The following is a 21,946-nucleotide window of genomic DNA, read 5'->3' as shown; positions in this document are numbered from 1 at the left end:
TATGGTTACCTAATTAACTATCAGTAACGAAAAAATTACTGGCAACTACTCTACTGTACAGGAAACAATATGCACTATGTTTTGTTCGAGTAACGCATTGCTTTCTTTTTTAAATATTGGTGCACGATAGTTAATTGGGACATCCTGTATATATTTATGACGTCTGCATGCAAGTGACGATGTTTCCTTGACTAATAAATGTCGCAAATTATTAGAAGTGTCTCTTTAAATGAATCGTTAGCTTTGCTTTCTAAAAAGAGAAGCGATACTGAGACACATATCATTCACGTGCATTTCACACGCCATTGATAAAAGACTCTGCCGAAGGGCTCACTGAAGTCTATAGGTTTTCTTCAGGGTCAAAAAAGCACGCGAAGCATTTTGAAGCGAGGTGAACATATTCATTTTCTAGGCATAAGCTATCCATACCTTTAGTAGTAATTGTTAATTGGCTACCTCCTTCTCTTTAAGAATATAATAAACTTTCACCTGTGTATATATTCAAATATATTGTGTATGTTCATGGTGTTTACAGTGGAAATTTACAACAATGTTGAAGAGAGAAAATACGGACGAGGCAGCCGCCATTGGTACTTCTTATACGCTTGTTCTCCTTTCTTTAACAATTTCAGAAATAAAGCAACGTATAAATTAACATCTGTGCACGTCCGCGCCAACAATGATGCAATAAGCTATTAGCCACAATAAAATTTTAAGCGATAAGGTCGAGGCAAGTAAAAAGAAACCTCAAATGATGTGGGTGACAAAAGTCTGCCAGTGACACGTTAGGGGTGGGGGGTGAGGTGGGGGGTTAGGCTTCGGCATCGCCGGGGTGGGGGGGGGACTCAGCTCCGCTCCGGAGCCCCCCCCCCCATTGCCGTAGTCGGCGCCTATGGCTTACTGCAGCATTGTTGGCGCAGTCGTGCACGGCTTTTACCTCACACTTTCGCTTTATTTCTGCAAATCCTGACAATAGGAGGACACGCGCATTAGAAGCCACTGGCGGCGGCTGTCTCAACCATATTTTCTCACTTTAACATTGTTTTAAATGTCTACTGTGAACATCATGTACATACACAATGTATTTAAATGTACACACCGGACAAAGATTGTTACATTTTTTAAAGAGATGGAATTAACCAGTGAAAAATTATTTCTAAAGGTATGGATAGCCTATGCCTAGAGAATGAATATGTTGCTGTGTGTTCACCACGCTTCATATTGCTTTGCGTGCTTTTTTACCATGAAAAAAACCTATAGACTTCAGTGAGCCCTTCGGCAGAGTCTTTTATCAATGACGTGTGAAATGCACGTGAATGATATGTGTCTCAGTATCGCTTCTCTTTTTAGTAAGCAAAGCTAACGATTTTTAAAAAATATATTTACAATTAGAAAAACATAATACACGGTAATGTTGTGTTTACCATACGTGTACAGATTGTCGGCCTCTAGATACAGTGCATGCGTAATTAGCGAAGTTACGGTAATTCACTTTCTAATCATCAACAGTAGGTGGCTACAGCAAATGAGTACTTTGGGGCCCGTCCTCGACACTACCTACCCCAACGATCAAATTTTGAATAGCGGATTTCATGTGGGATCTACGCGAACAATTAGTTTCCCTTGGCAGGCTCCTTGAAACCAAAACTGGCTGCAAAAAGAGCGTCAGTGTCATCGATGTTCAGTACAGTACCATGTTTTCGCTCGTCTTATTTTGAGTAACTAGCAGAGATAAATTTATTTTTTTAAATATAGCTTGAAACGTTCAGGCGTCAATGGGAAAGTTGTGGAGCTTCACAAATATTGCTCAACCCAGGTACTTACAAGGAGATAGACTTAGCGTGGCAGTTTATATTCGGGAAAAACGAAAGCCCGCGGAGTTTAAAAATATACCACGTGACAGCGCGCTCCGTGCTCCAGAATGTACGGCGACTACAGCGCTCTCATGAGCGATTTGTAAAAACACCGCCAGCGCCGCGCCTTCCCTTACGAGAAAGGGCTTCAACCTTTGCTCGGCTCCGACATTACCGGCAGCGGCTGGCGATGGCGCTCCGAAAAAGTGCTTCGTCAGCAGCCGCTCGTGCCTGTCGCCGAAGAACGCGCCGTCATCAGCCGTTTATTCCGATATGACGAGAAGAGCAATTTTCTTTTTTTCAGCGTTCAAGCCGATGCGGAATAGAAAAAAAATACACACAAAACATGCATCATACATCCGGAACCTGTGCGAGAGAGAGCACCATTTGTTACAACGCCGCTTTTCTTCCAAGCTGTACCAGCGGCTAGATGCATGTGAGCTCGACGGTCTATTACTGTCGTTCCGCGCAACCGTTTCGAACAATCTGTTTGCAGTGCCTAAAGCATGCTGTACTCAAGCGAGCAGAAGGCGAACATGGTCTTAGCCTTGGGAGCGGCACGGGGCGACAAGATGAAAGCTGCCAAGGTATACCTAAATTGGCAATGTGGGGGAAGACCTAGCGCGAACACAATTATGTGGAGTTACTTGATGCTGAAAGAAACAGGTAGCTTCAAGAAGACGCGGCACAGAAAGGGGACCATCAGTGAAGAGGCTGAAGGAGACATTCTGGCCTTCATGACTGCAAACCCTCATTCCTACGTGCGTGCTGTGAGTGGTGAGGTCGGCATTTCAGTGTTGAGTTCTTAGGAAGTCTGAAATGCATCCGTGTCACCTCCAACTGGATCAAAAGCTGCAAGAAAGGGACTCTCAATGGCGGCTTGATTTCTCAAATTGGATCCTTGTGAGCAGTGACGAAATACCGGATTTTGTTGACAAAGTGCTCTGGACCAGATGAGGCAACCTCCAGAAATCCTCAAATCAACATCCATAATGCGCATTACTGAAGCGATACGAACCCGCTTTGGGTGGCGCAGACCAGACACCAGTACCAATGGTCATTCAGTGTGTAGTGCGGTATCTTTGACGGAAGAACAATTGGCCCCATATTTCTTGACCACATGCTCACTGCTCAGCGGTACGTGAACGACATTTTGGAAGGCCCAGTCTAAGATTTTGGCTATGATCTTCCTCTTGCATTTTTAAAGCGAAGTTGGTATAACACGACGGCACACCAGTTCACAGCAGCAGCCATGCCCGAGGCTGGCTTGGCGAAGCCTTCAAACGCCAGTGGGTCGGGCGGCATGGACCAATGGCACGGCCTGCAAGGTCACTGGGCTTGACACCACATGACTTTTTCTGGGGAAAACTGTGAAAGACCGAGTGTACCGCAAACCTACGACTACACCAGAAGCGCTAACGGCAGAGATTGCTGAGGCGTGCATTGAGATACCGTCTTGCATCATCAAAAAAGCTACATCGGACGTGCTGAAAAGGTGCCAATACTGCATTATGGCAGAGGGTGACTTGTTTGAACACATTCTTTAGACAGACATCACAGCCAATAATCTCTACAACCGTTATCCATGAAAAAAGCCATCTGTGTGAAACTTTTGTACGACGTGGGAAAGGCACGTAAGTAATATGAAATTACAAACTCTCTGTCGACAAGGTACGGAAAGGAAGCTAAAAAGCAACCTTCCGTTTAAGTTTACAATTCTTCCTTTTGTGACAACCAGCGTAATTCACACGACGTTATCAAGCTTGTTATAATGCATGTTTGCTTGTTGGAGTCTTGCTCCAAAATTCGAACTCATGAGCTTGTCATTATTCCTCCGCATGCATTCTGCTAGCGTGAGAGTGCAATTATCGCCGCAGAAACGGGAGCTGCGCTGTATTTCAACTGCCGCCCGAACCCACTGGATTTTATCTCGGAACCAGGCACAACGCGAAGCTCTGTCGTGGGCAGCACGGGAGGCGCTAAGCGAGCGTTTTTTACAAAGCACGGTCGAGAGCGCTGTAATTGTGGCGCATTCGGGCGCATAGAGCGCTGTGTCACGTGGTATTATTTAAACTTCGCGGGCGTTCGTTTTTCCCCGAATAAAAACGGCCACGCTAAGTCTATCTCGTTGAAAGTGCCTGGGTTGGGCAACATTTGTGGAGCGCCACAACTTTCCTCTTGACGCCCTGAAAGTTTCAAGCTATACTTAAGAAGTTAATTTATCTCGGCTAATTTCTCAGAAAAAGACGAGAAAGAAAATGGTACTGTAAGTTTAAATAAACGCTAACAACATCCACGCGATTTTTGTTCTGAAGAACGCATAGGTTTTTTTTCTTCAAAATCTTGGTCCAAGTTAGCTGTGACACCCTGTACATATATATCCGGCCGAAACGGCAGTAAAAACGTATGCCATACCGTTAGTCTTTGTATATGCCCGCACATATATATGTATATATATATATATATATATATATATATATATATATATATATATATATATACACGCGCGCGCGCCCACACACACACACACACACAGGCCCGGAAAGCTGGTCGGGCACTCCGTCCCCTTCCCCCCAATCGGAAAAATAAACTTTCCGCGTATGCATGTAATTACTTATAATCAATTACATTTCTTGGCCATTAGCAATGAATAGGCCAGTTTTACACAGCAACGTTCACTGTAATTGTTCTTTTTTTGGTGGCACGAGCTTCGAGTGACATTCTTGCTTCTTACGCAGCACTTCTGGTTCACTTCCAGAGACGGCCGGGGAGGAAATTCAAATCAGAAAACAGAAAAGAAAAATAGTACAGTACAAAATTCGCGGGATTCATTAGATCTGCTAGCAGAGCAAATGTTTAGTTAGAAGTTGAGTTATTGAAGTGTCTAATTAGAATGAGAAATCACTGGGACAACCGGGGACGAAATTCAACAATCAGAAAAAATACAGTACAGTACAAAATTTATGGGTTAACAGATATATCAGAGCACTAGTTACAAGTTCAGTTACTGAAGTGTCTGGGATAATTAGAATTAGAAATCACTGATTACTGCATACTAAAGCACAGAATCATAGACTTTAAGAGACCCGCCATGCGAGCACAACTTCGGTGAAATTCCTGGAAACCCATAATTAGAAAGCACAAGTAATGACGTCACACACAAGGTGGCATGATATTTAGCCAGCAAATTCGGTTTGCGCTTTGCATCCGCCTAGTTAACCTAGAGAACACCAGTTGAGGTGTGAATGCCACTGGGAGACACCCACGTCAAAGATTACGGTTGCCTACCATTTTTTCTTTTATGAACTAATTGCATGTGACTGACCAGACAAGCTGCAACTAACGCATTTTTGAGCACTTGAACTTGGTAGGAGCTACAGTATAGAATACTGACTGTCGTATCACATTGCAACTTAGTGACTGCACACGCTCATAGCTGCAAATAGCAAGCACTCAGTATTTGTTTCTCCTTAAAAGGTGGGTCACGCTTCCTGTATTGCCTGTGACACATTTCTACATCTTGCGATGGTTTCAAACTCCTGTGCAGCACGAGTGTCATCATGTTGGAACTCATGTTTGGCAAGCTTAGCCATCGCTTTTTTTTTTTCACCGTTCCCCACCTCTAATACCTGTGTTCAGTGCTTGTTACACCATTCCTCCAGCGCACACATTGAGAGATCCTTCAGTTTCACTGCTGATGTCCTCAAGAAAACAAGGGAAATGACCATTGAAAACTTTTAAAACCAATTGTTAGAGAGGACAAAGGACATGTGAAGGGCTGCACAAGACGCGTTAAAGGGACACTAAGGGCAAACATTAAGTCAGGCTAAAGTGATTAGTGCTCGCGAATCCCTAAGGCATCAATATAAACGCAAACAGAGCCTTAATAAGCGAGAAATTGAGGTAAATGCACGACATGATTAGACTCCCCCGGGATATTCAAGTACTTGCCCGATGACGAAAGCACTCCTCAGTTAAATTTTGTCACTAGTACTAAACCACCCGTAACAAAAGAAAATCCTTGTATTGTATTATAAGACGAATTGCTACTTGTCCAGTTCTACTTCATTTCTTGAAAAATGAACTGATTGAAATTACCCTTGAAAGTGACACGGGCGGTCAAAAGGTTTCATTTTCGCTTGACTCCGCACCGCCTATGTTTCCAATTCAGTTGTTTCATTGTAGCGTAGTGTTGCGCTGGTTTTACTGGCTCGCAAAAATCGCAAACTGCAAGTAACAGAAAATTCAACGTCCATGTGATGTCGCGGGATGCCCAAATGGCCTACACCACTTGACCAAAAAGCAGCTGCAGCGGTGAGTCTACCGCTCTGTCTTGGCTCGGTACCACCATGTCTGCTGATGTTTTACTCACCGACAGCAGCAAAGGGCGGTAATGGCGTATGCAATGTCACCACTGCGCCGGTTGGGTGGCCGGAGATTTGAATTTCGAAAAAGGTATTCGGACTCTTCAGAAGCAATTTTCTCATATGGCACAAAACAAGCGTTGCGTGGTTTCTGGAATGGTTGCCTTAGTATTTGCCTATAGTGTCCCTTTAAACGAGCCAAGCCAGCTTGTTTATATTTACAGTACTTGTGCAATAATAATAAAAGTTCGGAGGTGTGTAGCAGAAAAGTTTAAAACTGAAATTCTGTGGTTTTATGTGCCCAAACCATGATTTATGAGATGTGCCGTTGCGAGGGATTCGAAGGTAATTTTGACAAGCTGGGGCTAATGTGAACAGGTGCTTTTGCATTTTGTTCTCGACACACGGTCGCCATGGCCAGGATGCTTAGCCATGCAATGCCATTGTCGCTGATCCACCACAGCTGGTATGTAATGCAATTGTATTTTTTAAATCTTTTTCTGTATCGTGTACAAGTTTAACTATGATGCAACTAAAGAATGAACCAATGGCAGTGACTTCCACTTCCTCTAGGCCTTTTTTGTTTTCAGCAATTGGTGGCTGCTGTGGAAGACTGAATGGAAGCTTGACTAACTGGCTGCAGATACCACAAAACCTGCAACCAACGAGAGCAAAAAGCGACAAGTGTGCGGGAGAGCAACCATGAGTTTCATTTACAATGAAAATGGCACATTTTAATGTTGCGACATTAATCGAACAGGCCGAAACCCATGTCATCATCCTCCTCAGACTCTTCCTTCTTTTCCTCTTTCTTGGCTGCTTCTGCAAAAGCAAAAGAAACAATGTTTGCAAGAATGTGAGATACAAGACTGGGGGGCATTGGTCGTAGAACCAATGCTTTACCACATTAGCACAACAGACAAACAAGAGGCCGTGGAAATGTCCACTGGAGATCTCTCACTGGCAGTGCACCTTATGTTGCCTATTTTACAAAACCAGTACAGAACCTACTCTACCAGGGATTACCAGTTGTCCAGATGGTTTTCAAAAGCCCCATAATTCCTAGTAATGCCAAAGGTGCAAATGGTCAGTCAGCTAGCTCTGTGTCACATTTCCCCACTGCGATGCAAGCGCAGCAATCTCATGTAGGACAATAAGCCGGCATCAGCTAAACACTGAACTTCACAGCAAAGGATGCCTTCTTAGAGGTTCATGTGGGGGCACATAAAAGGGATAGCTCCTTGAAATCCCAGGATAAGTGCAGGGTACCACCCTTTGGACCCCCCCCCCCTCACCTTGTTGGGTTATTGTCCAAGTGGTAAAATCAATTTCTGTGGGATGTTGTTATTTCTTTATAAAAGTGTTCATCACAGTTGCTGCAATTGCACATGTGCCCATTTCCATTAATGTGGCAGAACATTTGTTGAGCACTCATCGCTGTACCTTACGCTGAAACTGATGAAAGAGTTGCCTGCTCTAACAGCAGCGTTAAACTCTTGATAGTGTTTATACACCATGACTCATACAGAATTTAAGGAATGGGCAGCAACAAAGACCCAGCAGCTGCATCAAGCCAGAGCTCACTTTCTGAAAGAGGGTGCAAATGAGTGGAAGAACCTGTATATGCTTAAGGTGCTTTTCGCCTGTGGTTATTTTAATTATGCACGCTATTTCTGCACCTCTGTCATGACATGAGTAACACCACGGATAGCAGAAGGTGAAGAGGACGAGTTATGTTTCTGCTTAGATTTGGGTGAGGGGAAAGCCAGAATGAGCACTCACCCTTTGGAGCTGCTGCACCACCACCACCAGCGGCCGCAGGAGCGGGCGCAGCAGCAGCAGCTGCACCACCACCAGAGGGCATTGTAGCCAGCTTTTCCTTGCCTGCAAAGGGAACACAATCTGTTACAGACACATCTTTTCACATTGCAACAGTTGCAGAAGCAACCAAGGCACCATGCTTCTGACACCAAATACAGTGACGAGTCATAAGAGCAGGTGCCTGCTGGTTCAACTATAAAATGCCATTTTCCCAACCACAAGAAATCAGATCTATAAACGCACTTTAGAGAAACCCAGATAGCCAGCCTTCTTTATCAGTGGCGTCTAATTAAATTAAATTATGGGGTTTTATGTGGCAAAACCACGATCTGATTATAAGGCATGCCATAGTGGGGGACACCGAAAATTCAGACCACCTGAGGTAATGTGCACCTAAACCTAAGTACACAAGTGTTTTTTGCATTTCGCCCCCATCAAAATGAGTCAGCCATGGCCTCGCGCTTACCAGCCCAAAACCAGAGCCACTAAGCAACTGCGGAGGGTATCAGCGGTATTGTTCAGTCGGTCTTGCAATTTTAAAGCACATTTTGTTTTGGGATAAGTGACAACATGTCAAAGTAAGTTTAATTCTCTTCATGCTGATGTTAAATAAACAGATCTATTGCCTTTATTCAAATTCTACTAAAATTTTACGAGAGTGTGGATAATTGATCCGTACATTTTTTTGTTCTATAAGGAACATTAGTCACTGTGTAGTTATGCAACAATGAACCCAATTTCCCCAAAGAAACACCACTTTGCAATTTATGGTTCAGTACTTTTGCTGGCCAAAATGGAAAGCACTCTTTTTAACATTTCTGGCACCACTAAGTTGCGACATATCACCACTCTTACGAATGACGAGCATATACGTTGCACCATACTAAAGTATAGTATCAAGGCAAAGTGCTCTGAAGGTAACTGTGGTATTTTCAAACTTGACAAGGCATAAAAATACAAAGCCATAACAGCCATTCCAAGAACAAGACACTTTATTTGGAAAGGTATTTTCTCGAAGAACTTAGGCATACGGGAACGCGTATGTAAAAGAAAGCATAAGCACATGAGGCACCATCTGGAGCATATATTGCAAATGTAATTGTCAAAGCTACCAAGCCATTTTCTCTTTCTAGCAGACTTGACAGAACCCTTTATTATAAGAGGAGATAATGCACATTTTTGCAGGGTAAGCAAACAGCAAAAGACTGAATGCAAAAAATTTGAAAGAGACATTTAAGACTGCTTATGTGTGGGCATGCATTATAGTCCCTTTGGCGAAAAGTATTTATCGACTGTATTCCTTGCCTGCATTCAAAATGCGCCTAAGTGAAGCCAAATCAAAATGAGCCAAGTGTCTTAATGCGCTCGCTTGCTCACGAAAAGTTTGTAACCTAAGGACCGCTCAGCAGCATTCAATCGAATATCAATGCTTTTTATTTTATACACGCATGACGTTGTGCCTCTTCCCCATTGGCTGCGCTGCCACATGCCTAATGACGTACACACTACGTCGCACCTTTAGTCAACCAGAACCATGGAGCCGCCATGGCATTGGGGAAACGTGCTTATCTCGCACCCTGCAGATCTGGGTTCGATTCCAACCCAGATCGAAATTTACCACATTTTCTTTTCAAAGCACTTTGATTTACTTTGTTTACAGGAACCTCCCCGAGAAATTTGACATGAATCCGAGCATTTCTGACATGCTTTTACTCTATGCGCCATCGGCCATTTCGGAGCCATCACTCAATGGCGACTCGAGATTTTCGCGTAATCGGGCATATAATGCTTTCAGATTAAAAGAGCAGAAACAGGGCAGTGGGGTTCTTACACTAAACTCCAAGAACTTGCGCAGCCATACTTACATATAAATATATATATATAAACAACAATATAGTAATAATAAATAAATAAATGTTTGCTCCAACTGAAAATAAATATTGTACTGCACTATGGCCCCAACAAGAGAGCGAATGACGGATCATTAGGGTGAGGTAACTGGTAATGAAAAATTGTATACATAGCTTGCACGCCACTTCACAGCAGCTTCTAACCGTGATGCTTCACCAACATGGTGCTTGAAATGGTATCAGTGTATCATATTCGATGCTGTGGGTAACCTGCTTCTATGGAGAAAGGAAAGCTCAGAAGAGGCCCCTGCACTACCGGTTCTATTAAAAGAGTGTTGGAGCAACACAAGATTCCAATAGACGCAGCGGCTGAATGTGCTGGTTCACCAACATGGTGCCTAGAATGATGACAATGCAAACCATCTGTACCTAACATCACCTTACCCTTACCCACACTTCTTCAAAGCACAAGCATTGGCTAACGTACCGCCAACCATAAGAGTTTACGGAGAGCCACAGGATCTCAGAAAATATCCGATTTCCAAGCAGCCCGCAACAGTAGTCAGTAAAACAAAACATCAGAATGTTGTTCCCATATACTGGCGGAAGCTGTAAGTGCGAATACTAGGATGCGTTGTGAGGCTGCTCGGAAATTGGACGTTTTCCGAGATCTCGTGGTCCGTACGATATTTTGATTGACTGTACATGCTACTATGCCAACTTCCGCGATTTTGTACCTACATAATTGTATTAATCTTCTGATTATATATGCTGCAGCGACTCACCCTTCGCGATGACTTCGTCGACGGTCTTTCCCTTCAGTTCGCTGATCACCTTGTTGAGTCGCTCGCTGTCGGATTCTATTCCGACGCTGCCGAGGATCTTCTCGATGTCGGCGGCGGAGGGGTCTTTGTTTCCGCCCATGGAGGCCAGGAGGTAAGCGGCGACGTAACGCATCTGAAACATCGAATGATTAAAAATTAAATTATGGGGTTTTACGTGCCAAAACCACTTTCTGATTATGAGGCAGGCCGTAGAGGAGGACTCCGGAAATTTCGACCACCTGGGGTTCTTTACCGTGCACCTAAATCTAAGTACACGGGTGTTTTCGCATTTCGCCCCGGTCGAAATGCGGCCGCCGTGGCCGGGATTCGATCCCGCGACCTCGTGCTCAGCAGCCCAACACCATAGCCACTGAGCAACCACGGCGGGTAACATCGAATGATGCTGCTATTGACATGTTCCACGCATAATTTTATGTCGCGTCGGTCAACATGGCACCAGGGACTCAGCTACAGCAGTTTATTGCAGTGAGGCAGGTAATCCCACATCGATGCCAAGCCCATTTACACACCGGTTTGACAAGGAGACCTTTGGAAGTTCATGCTCGGGGCAAGTAGCATAAACAACTTTATAAAATTACCGGAAGACCGGGATTTGTGTTTCTGATCAACTAAATGAACTTTATACACCACTCACACACGAAATTACGTGGCACTGTGAAAACGCCAGTTGAAAGCAAATGTAAGTAAACGGCAGCGGAGCCACGTGTAGCAGTAGCCATATGGTGAATGAAGCAGTTAATCTTCAGCTCTGGGATCTAGTTTATTTTATTCAACGTAAATTACTGAACAGTGCACCGTTTTTTTATGCTACCATCTGTGAACAAACGCGAGTTAAATTAGTCCAGCGTGTCTGTCAACGTTAAACTGCCTGTACTTGTTCCCTACGCCAACATGCACTACGCAAACGAACAAATTACAGGATAAATTAAAGAAACCACCGAAAATCGCAAAAGCAAGCAATGAGCACGTCGCTACCACAGGGATGCGTGCATGAGCGCCGGCTTCTATTTTCTGTGCTGAACAGGTATTCGTTGTTTGCAACAACGGCGCTAAACGTAAAGCTAAACACGCGGCCGCACCCCGAGGAAGTGAAATCGCAAAAATTGCCTCACTAAGATCGCACGTGCCCACAAGGCACTTTACGCACACTTCCACACGTGTTGATCCGCTTAGGCTTAATGACTTGCACCGCGGCTTTCTTAATTTCCGAGGCGATGCAGTCCTAAATTACTGAATTGGAATACGTTCGCTTATTTAGGAATGACATTCCTATCACTATGACAACCAGTGAACACAGTGACAATAGCTAACGGTAATTTACTCACTTTTAAGTCTCGAGGACACGAAACGTCTTCTACACCGCAACACAAAAACGTGGAAAAGGGAGAGGAATGGTCAAATTCGACAAGATCTTGCAACACTCGTTCTGACGCTAGGTGTCGTGCAAAATAGTTGCAAAATGAAAGAACCTAATACCATTAATTAAAACCATAAAATATAAATACAAAAAATAAAAAAAAGATTATTGTATATTAAGAAAACGTAATTATTTCTATCTGATACGTTTGTTAGAACACAGTTGCTGTGTGGCGCTAGTAACAAGTTAATTTCACTTAGAAGGGTGTCGCACGGCGCACTCTTGATCGCGAATGAGCCTGATCCGGATCTAATTTCTCGGTAGCGATTGGTTCCTTTGCGCAAGCTGCGCGAGGAAGCCAATCGCGGTCGAGAATTTCGATCCGGATCGGGCTTGATCGCGATCGAAAGTGGTCGTATGACACCGGTATTAGCAAAAATTATTTTAGTTTTGTAGTCAGTTATCTGAAACTTTTAAATGCTTTTTTTGTTGACTGCTATAGTTTTAATTTTCTATTATTCATTCGTAGACTCAAAAGAATAGAAAAGAATCTGAGGACACGAGTTGTGAATGCTAAAGCATTAAAGACAAAGTTTATTTTCCTTAATTCTCCATTGTTTGTTTTCCAAATGTAGAAAAAGTTTATCTTAATTCCAATTTTGATTTCTGGGCATCACATGTGCCGCTGAGTGGTCCTTCGAGTTGAACTCCTCGCGGGCAAGCGAGCGCACTGAGACGCTTGGCGCGCTTTGATTTGGCCTTATCGAGGCGCAGTTAGAACATGGTTAGAACGCAGGCGAGAGCTTGCGAGAGCAAAAAACGCGCGGGTAAGACAGGCTTCTGAGAGTGATAGCGCGGATGACGTGGCGTCGCAGCAATGCCCTCACCCCTCGCCCAACACGTGGCGCACTACCGCGGTAGCAGGTGTTCGTTCTGCCCGCTCTACTCCGTTGAGGCGCGCTCGTAGGCTTTGCAGCCAATGAAAATTTACCTGCCGTTTCGCTGCTACAGGCAACAGACGCTAGCTTTTTCGCTCAATGGGCCATTTGATGCTTTTGCATCAATAAATGCAAGAGTGGCTTCGAACTATGGCACGACTAGGCCATAACCATGGTGGAAGTGGACATAATCCGACGTTTACGAATATTGTCACGAATTGAACACAGAGCTAACATAACTAATTCTGTGAACTGAAAACTGAATGGTTTCACTGGCTTTCATCAAATGAAATCTAGTTTTGTAATGGTGACATCCAGTAATGAATACTTACTCCAACTCAACAAGTGAGCCATGACCACCTCTAAGGAACAACTGTAAATCTCTAAGGCTGTGCTTTTACTGGCTGCGTGCGGCAGAAGCGATTCTGGGAGCTGAATACACGTCACCACGGTGGGACTATAAATAGTGACACAATCTCAGAAGCCATTGTTTTGGCACACCACTACAGTAACGCTACAGTTGCAGCAGTCGTTGCGGTTCGCGCTTTGCGTCCCAAGAAGTGAACGAGCTGAAAACGCACACACACAGACACACGCAAACTTAATCATTTCCTCACTGTGTAGTTCTGGGTATTCTGGGAGAGGACAACACAACTTTGTGTAGGGAGCCAACTGCGATCCTGAAATTCAATCAGGATCTAATGTGCCATGTCACCACAACATGAGCTGCTGCTTTAACTCAGCGTGAACACCGATTTCTCTATTCGAATGCGGAAATGCTTTTATGAGACAACCGCTGAACTGGGTTTTGAATTAAATTTGTTGCACTTGACAGAGGGAGTGAATACATGACTCTAAATGCAGAATTATAATTTCAGACTTCAAATTTTTTTACAAACATTGCCAAAAATAGGCAATTTTTCTGCACTGAAAACAGATGTCATAGTTCTGTAAACTGCACCTGTTAAAGTATCTAAAGCGGACAAAGTTTATATGTGAATTTACAAGGGCCGCATTCTGAAATTATCCCTTTTGGCGATACTATCGCCTTGGCCATGCACGCCTTCGCCATTGGCGCACGCTGATTGGCTGTTTTAGCAAAATCGTATTAGCTGATTGGCTAATTGAGCACATCATACAATTTTGCTCAATCAGTCATTCATTGCATGCCTGAAGGGGATACTAATGCCTCGGTGATAGTATCGCCTCGGTGGATCATTTCAGAATACGTCTCCAGCTTACATAAAAGTGTTTCATTGTTAAAGAAGGTTTTACAAAAGTCCTACTCACAATTGAGTTTTTACAAATTTGTCCACTTTAGAAGTCCTTTAAGGCACACTTTACACAATTGTGATATCACTTCTATTGTAAACTTAACAGAGCTGTGAAGTTGATACTTGAATGTCTGGCAATTTTCAATCATTTTTGAAAAAAGGAATACTGCCTAGATAAAAAATACGTTTGCTATAGCCACTACATTTTTACTTTTTATGGTAATTGCAACAAATCACAAAACAGGACATCGACGACATAGACGCTCTTTTTCCAATCAGTTTCAGGTTCAAGCTAGGAGCCTGCCAAGGGGAACTAATTGTTCGCGTAGCTCCCACATGAAATCCGCTATTCAAAATTTAATCATTAGGATAGGTAGTGTCGAGGACGGGCCCCAAAGTACTAATTTGCTGTAGCCACTTATTGTTGATAATTAGAACGTTAATTATCGTAACGTTGCTAATTACGCACGTAATTGTGGCAATTGCTCTGTACCTAGTGGCCGCCAATCTGTGCACTCGAATGGTAAACATAACATTACCGTGATTTATATTTTTCTAATCTAAACACACACACACACACACACACACACACAAACACACACACACACACACACACACACACACACACACACACACACACCCCCTGTACATTTCCTGCCCCCTACCTAACCCCACCACCACATCTGGGTATACGAATAGAAAACCAATCACATATCTGGGAAAAGCAGCCAATTACACCACAGGAGCCCATTGCTAATTGCATTGTTTAGCACCAGATGAATTACAGAAGCATTGATGATAGATACAAAGAAATTAGCAGCCATTCTACATCCTTTAATTATACCAAGGAAAATTCTGCATTGACAGAAGCATAAACACAGCACAATATCCTGTGTAAGTAACAGCCCACATATCAAGTTTGTGATAAGTTTGTGTTTTATAAAGGCACACTTTTCCAGTAACATGTAAAAAATTATGGGCTTTACAAGTTACTTCTCATATTTAGGTACACCAAAGCTTATAGCAATTTAGGCATTCCTTATTTTTGTTTTTACTGACAAAGACGAGGTGTTTTGGTGGCAATGCACGCAGACAATTTTTCAGATCTTTCTTTTTTCATGGTTTTGAAATTTCCCCTATTATTACATTTGTGGTCACATCCCATACATGATTTTAGGGTAACGGGGGGTCTTTATGGTTAATCATGCAAAAGCAACTACCCCCACAATTTTTTTGCATAACAAAATATTTAGCTTAGAGCACTCCATGCTCTGCTGCCCTGCGCACGTTTCTGCACTCCGCAGACTCCTGTCTAGACTCTGAGAATGAGCTGGTCTTTCTAGAGGGCATCACACGGCCTTGTGAAAGGGACCATGCCAGCCTGGAGATATTCCTGAGGAGACAGGTCCGGTGCCGTGTATAACAGCCCCGCAAGGCTGAATGCTGCAGTGCAAAGCTCCGTGCTGTGAACCTCTGTTGTAAATATATTACTGTGTATTTTACATGCATACTTTATGTATAGCCATGTATTGTTTTTTTTCTGGTATACTTCTCTCCTTTTTCACTTTTTTCTCCATCTATTATATTTTTTTCTCTCCCCTATCTTTCCTCTTCCCCTCCATCTTTCCCACAGCGTCGGGATGGTTCAGGTGCCCATCGGCAAGCGAGACAGTTACGATGCCTGTGGCATTTCGTTTCCGACCTTCTTTTTCTCTTTCTAATAAAACAAACTACTACTACTAAGAATGAGCAAGTAATACCTACAGAAAAATGTTTATTATATAGCTTTGTCAAGAACATGTGTAGAAATGACATCGGCAAAAATAGAGTATTCCATCTGTAAAATAAATATCTCCTTACATTTAACAACCTTTTCTCCATTTCCTAAAAAATGCAGCGCGAAACAGTGCAAAATAAAGAAATAAACATAACAACAACAATAAATAAATAATCATAAAAGCTGCTCAGCAGTAGGTACAATGGCAAAGAACAAAGACAAAAAGAAATAGTGGACCCTCTGGCGGGACAAAGGAATGTGCAACAAGTGCATTAAATATTTACACAAGCAGGAGGCACATGGACAGTCGGCACTAAATATGCCTGATAAAAGAACACTCGTTAAAGGAATAACCCGCAACATCCAGCACCGGTATGGAATAACGCTGTTCTTACACTTGGCACACAGAACTCCACTTCAAGGTAAGCTGAGAGCGGAAACCATATGAGACACGGGTTTTGCACGGCAGCTGCCGGTGTTGCCGAAACGATTTCACGCCGTGCAATAACCATAGTGTTAATGTGACGAAAGTGTGCATTACAAGGCATCAGGACTAATTGAACCGATATTGAACACATTTTGGTCAAGGTTATAGCCATGCCGATATTGTGGTCAAAATGTGTACCACAAGGCATCAGCTTTTACTGACAACTATTACTGATTACATTTCAGCTAGGGTTGTGGCCGGTTCATTGCACAGCTGAACAGACATGCTGACAGTAAGCCAAAAATACGTCGAATGTTACACATGGTGGCTGCTTAAGACCTTGCCTCACAAGTACAGTTTTTGTAGATAACACCACAGGAAACTGTACCAGCTACAGCATGTCACTTAGTCATGTGCTCTCGAAAATAATTCTACTAAATAGTTTTCTAAAGCAATGAAAGGTCATTATGAAGATGTAGCAGTGGTCGCAGTTTCAGCACCTTGTGTGCTGCTCCAAATAAAATTGAAGCTGTGAGCGGTTGGGCTATATAACATGCAAGCGGCCCTTCCTGGCCACAGTGTTACCAAGTTCAAAGACAGCTAGCAACTTCTCTGTAAAAATGTTGCTACTGCTCAGCTTCCTTAAGAAGAGACATAAATATGCTTCCTCTCTTCTGCTTTAACTCCGCTGGAGAGCCGGACTCGACGATGTGACCAGCTTCAAGAACGATGATCTTGTCAAAGTTCAGCAAACCAGTCACCCGATGCTGGGAAGGAAAAAAAGAAAGGACAGAAAAAAAGAAAATGCCATCACCGTCTGTGCAGATAAATAGTGCAGGGTTGCTCTGACATTCACTGGTATAAGCTGAAGTGGATCAGTACTGTACAAACATCACTTGTGCTTGCGTCAAATTGGAGACAGTCCTAGCATATTATACAATGTTTCGCATAGTACTGCAATGTCTTTTATGAGATGCACTTAAATTACAGTTCTGAATTGTGGCAATGCGTATGTGTGTCCTTGCCAAGAATCTATGACTAATACAAATTTACATTCCAACAATCGTGAGTGCAACACCTAATGTAAACATAGCTTGAGGAAATTCATAGGTAAAACCTTAGGTAAAATATGGTAAAAGTATTATATAACTCAACCAACAACTGAGAAACATGCATTGGAGATCATTTCACTCCCCTTAATGTACCTGAGAAAGTTGAGATAAAGGCCTTTATTAAAGCACATTTATAAAAAAAAAAAAAAAAAAATTCTAGCAGGAACCATTAAAGATGGTTCAAATTCAGCGATAGCTTTCTTGTTTAACCTGTTGCATATCCCAATGCCAACTGTGAATCACAAAACCTTACAGGCACATCAGCAGACACATGAAGTGGAAATCTCACTGCCAACCACAATGCTGAATGATACCACAACAAAGCATGTCTTGATCACTGCACCCCAGTGGAAACTCCGTAGCAACCTACACTGTCCCTAGTATCCTGGCTGCAACTTCATTTCAATGGCTATATATCAAGTGGCTGCGCTGGAAACAGAGGTGTCTGTTGAGGATGGGGTGCTATCAGTTTAGTATATTCAAAGCTACATACCCCTTGTGTCACTTTGGCACATCAATTCTGGGGGATTGGCAAAGAATGGACACATACCAATATCACATACTAAGGCAGTGCCAAGGTTGTTTTGGGCACATATCTAGTGGAACATACACAGTTACCCAAACTGTCTACACCCAGTGCCCCCTGTTGTCTTCTCAGAAAGACATCAGCCAGCACATACTGAGAGGCCCAAGCTAGCAGACAATTTGGGTCACTGTATATGTGCTACGGTTTATTGTGTGAAATCGTATAAAGTAGCCAAAGTAGCTAAAGAAAGCTATCTGTTTAAAAAGCGTGTAGTGTAGTCGAAAGTGAATTTCTGGTATGTTGGTCTGTAGTGCATGGAATGTGTGGTCCCAGTCAAGCTACTCGGCTGTATAGTGGCTTGTCGACACAGCCTTCAACATTCCGGATGTTGGAATAAAGTTTGAATTGAAACGCATGCTCTGAGTACTTACAGCTATGGCCAGGACAGTTGAGCCGGCCCACTCATTGAGGACAGTCTCCTGTATGAGGTTGTCCAAGTTGGCATCTAAAGATGACGTTGCTTCGTCCAAGACGAGAACCTTCGAAGGCTGCAGCAGTGCTCTGGCAAAGCAAAACAGCTGAACAACAGACAAGAACATAAGCCACAGGTTTACAGCACATGCATTTAAAACTTTGAGAATATCTATGCTGAAAATTGCATCGGGTACTACATACCGCAAATCCATTAAGTGAACGACAAAGGAACTTGAAAGGAAGCTAAGGATTGCTCAACGAGCGATAGAACGAAAAATCATATGAACATCTTCAAGAGGTAGAAAGACGGCATTATAGACTGCAAATCGAATGTGGGCAAATGATTATCCTAATTAAGATTAACAAAACAAATTCGAGTTTGAGATGCTACGGAATATATCAAATATAAAACTGTTACTCTATTATTTAGAGCACAGAAATCAAAGAAAGAAAAATGCACAAGTGAGTGTGGTAGAGAATGAATGAGATGGAGTAATTAGATTGAAAAATTTCTGCACATGCAATGTGTTTGGCTGATGCAGAAGGGGGCAACTGGAGATCTCTTGGAGAGCCTTTGTCGTGTGCTGGATTTAGATACTCTGGTGATGATGATAACCCCATAGGTGGAGCTAGCTATTACACAGCTCTATGGTAATGATCGCAAATGTTGTGTAATACAAGAAAAATATGTTAGAGCTATTGCATGTCTTTGCAGTTTCTAACCTGTTTTTGGCCAATGCTGAAATTTGACCCTTCCTCAGATACTTCGCCATCTGGTGAAAAAAAGACAAAAGAAGAAGGTCAGAATAGGGTGCACACACATGAAAACAGCAATGAGATGACAGAACTTACCCAGCCCACCGTACAGAACAACAATCTCCTTGAGGTGGGCCTTTTCCAGCACATTCCAAAGCTCTTCATCTGTGTGCACTCTTTTGGGGTCTAAGTTTTGCCTAGAGCACAGCAGGCACACAAAGAAACATGTAACTGTGAGGCAAAGTGTGTGTAAAACCATATAGACTTGAATAAATTAACAATGCTGGAAAATTGACTAGTTCTAACTGGTTTTCACCCAGGTGCTTCCATGAAACATTGCTGAATTACCTACATGCATTTCATGAACTAACCTTAAAGGAAAAGTACCCCCCCCCCCCAATTAACATTTTTACTTTCAACTTGTACAACCAATAAAAATGGCTAGTCATGGGCTGAAGCAATGAAACAAATTTAGACAATAGTAAATTTTGGTAACAAGAAGAGAACAGTGCAACACAGATGCACAAACTATGTGATGAGCAAAATAATACTGTTTCGGTTTGCATGTAACCACAGGAGATATAAACACATTAGTATATGAGACTAGCATACTATTACTGGACTTTTAAAATCTTGCAAAAGGCTGGAAAGTCGATAATAAAATCCGACAGCGATATTAAATGCACCAAATGCCTGCGATCATAAATAATAAACTTGCGACACCTGACAAGCTTCCAAGGCATCAAAACAAATATGTTAAATGCATGTCACCCTTTAAGACAATTCGTGTACATGCTTAATTTTCTGATAAACCGAACAATTCAGGCCACTTTCATTAAAATGAACACGTGGTAGGATAAACCAATTCTTGTTTTAAAGGTAATCTGCTCAGTGTACTACTTAAGAAGGATCTTAAGAATGCAAAAAAAAAAAAGAAAGAAAAATGTCCCCATCAGAAACACACAGTCCTGATGGATACTTGTGGCTTTAACATCATAACAAGTGGGGAAACTGAATAGTAACAGTTCCACATAAACTAGAGAGCCCAGAGAGAGACACACTTCAATGAGATAAAGGTGGAGAGGTCAGCCTGAGGGGTGGGGCTCTAGCCCGACACTCCATCTTAAGGAAGAAGAAGGTTTGTGTGAATGACAGGGACAGGGTAGGGATTATATAAAAGCTTTGCATTATTAAAGGGACTGTCTACCGTTTTCCAAGGACGTTCTATTTCATAGCGCAAAAAAAAGTCTACCATTCCACCTGTCTAAATGTGCAGTGATTTCTCTGGAAAGCGAGTAGAAATTCTTAAAACAAAATTTTTCTACCTGCATAGTATCTGCTTAAAACTACGTATGGACGCCAACAACATTGATTGCTGGATGCGATGGCAATCTCGGTGGCCATGCATCAATGCACTACTCCGTTCCCCGTGACTACGTTCCTTTGCACAAGGCTGCACTGTATCAAAGCAAAATAACTATCCCTGTGTGGCTCTTTGGTTAAGCGCCACAGGGAGGATTACAGTGTTTTTGCACTACAATTCTTGCACTACTTTCACGACCAAATTAAAAACATACTTCGTCATTTATAGGAAACCAGCATGCTCATTTCCATCAATATCACACGCAATCTTCTCATTCCCATTACAACCCGAAGGCATGTTCTGCATGGTGACAGTCCCTTTAAAGACATAAGATTAAGCATAATTGTAGTGTGACCACGTCAAGGGCGAGGATCCTTGAAATGCTTACGATTATTGCGTGCTGCTTCCAGCAGAAAGATGAAGAGGAAGGATGTATGAGAAAGAAGGAGAGAAAGAAGAAAAAAGGCATATCAGGCAGGAGTTTCAGAATTACACTTCTTGAAATGCACAAATATTATTGTTGCTTCAAACAACACATAAAGACTCTTCCTTTTCCAAAACTAGAATGTGAACACACAGGAAACATGAGAGCATGCTACATTTCAGATGAACAGCTGTACTCCAGCTGTCTTCAGATGTTATTAAGTTAGAACCACATTTAAAAAGCTGACAGCTTCTCTGGGTGTGCTTTCAACAATAAAAAAGATGTCTTATGTATTGCAGCGATTACTGTACAACAAACTATCCTTCAAGAATTATCGCTCAAAACACGGGCAAGAAAACAATGGATATAAAAAGAGACACATGTGCTAAGCAGCTCATGAACACCATTATTTTGAGTGTGCGAATAGGAAACATGCATCTGAATGTTAAATTAATTATTTGCTTATAATGTTTTCTCTTAAGTTGTGCTACAAAAATAAGTACACCCTAGATAACTGTCAGCTCCACGTGAAACAACTCCAGCCTACGTACCTGATTGTTCCGGAAAAGAGAATTGGCTCCTGAGGTATTATTGCGAGACGGGAGCGCAGCACATCATAAGGCACCATTGAGATGTCGACGTTATCCACAAAAATTTTTCCTTCACAGACGGGGACCATCTTGAAAAGGCCCATGACCAGAGATGACTTACCACTCCCCGTTCGACCACAGATGCCGACCTTGGATAAAGGTGCATTTTATACGAGTTCAGGTATGTGAGAATTA

At 42.6% G+C, this 21,946-nt stretch overlaps 2 protein-coding genes across 3 annotated transcripts in view; both read right to left on the bottom strand.

The window, feature by feature from the left end:
• Positions 1–6,904: 6,904 nt before the first annotated feature.
• On the bottom strand, positions 6,905–12,182 carry RpLP2 (ribosomal protein LP2). Its single transcript, XM_075684737.1, has 4 exons — positions 12,059–12,182; positions 10,674–10,845; positions 8,000–8,101; positions 6,905–7,039 (listed from the first exon to the last, which is right to left on the bottom strand). The coding sequence occupies exons 2-4, from the start codon at positions 10,843–10,845 to the stop codon at positions 6,966–6,968; spliced, it is 348 nt and encodes a 115-aa protein (XP_075540852.1). The 5' UTR covers positions 12,059–12,182; the 3' UTR covers positions 6,905–6,965.
• A 3,877-nt stretch (positions 12,183–16,059) lies between these two features.
• The window catches only part of LOC142575391 (ATP-binding cassette sub-family C member 9-like), a 50,298-nt gene continuing 44,411 nt past the window's right edge, over positions 16,060–21,946 (bottom strand). For both annotated transcript variants that reach the window (XM_075684734.1, XM_075684735.1), the window contains exons 28-32: positions 21,713–21,900; positions 19,471–19,571; positions 19,342–19,391; positions 18,576–18,722; positions 16,060–17,273 (exon numbers count right to left, since the gene is read on the bottom strand). In XM_075684734.1, the coding sequence (XP_075540849.1) occupies positions 17,133–17,273; positions 18,576–18,722; positions 19,342–19,391; positions 19,471–19,571; positions 21,713–21,900 (627 nt within the window). In that variant the 3' untranslated portion in view covers positions 16,060–17,132. The remainder of the gene's footprint in view (positions 17,274–18,575; positions 18,723–19,341; positions 19,392–19,470; positions 19,572–21,712; positions 21,901–21,946) is intronic.

This window comes from Dermacentor variabilis, chromosome 3, assembly GCF_050947875.1.
Source record: "Dermacentor variabilis isolate Ectoservices chromosome 3, ASM5094787v1, whole genome shotgun sequence".
NCBI classification, from domain to species: domain Eukaryota; kingdom Metazoa; phylum Arthropoda; class Arachnida; order Ixodida; family Ixodidae; genus Dermacentor; species Dermacentor variabilis.
This window is presented reverse-complemented; position numbering and strand designations above follow the sequence as displayed.

What these genes read in the sequence shown, in the direction of transcription:
- RpLP2 (XM_075684737.1), bottom strand. Translation starts at nt 10,845, where the DNA reads ATGCGTTACGTCGCCGCTTACCTCCTGGCCTCCATGGGCGGAAACAAA. An exon ending in CGACGAAGTCATCGCGAAGG is followed by an intron (nt 8,102 to 10,673) that starts GTGAGTCGCTGC and finishes TTCCCTTTGCAG; the next exon opens with GCAAGGAAAAGCTGGCTACA. An exon ending in TGGTGCAGCAGCTCCAAAGG is followed by an intron (nt 7,040 to 7,999) that starts GTGAGTGCTCAT and finishes TTGCTTTTGCAG; the next exon opens with AAGCAGCCAAGAAAGAGGAA.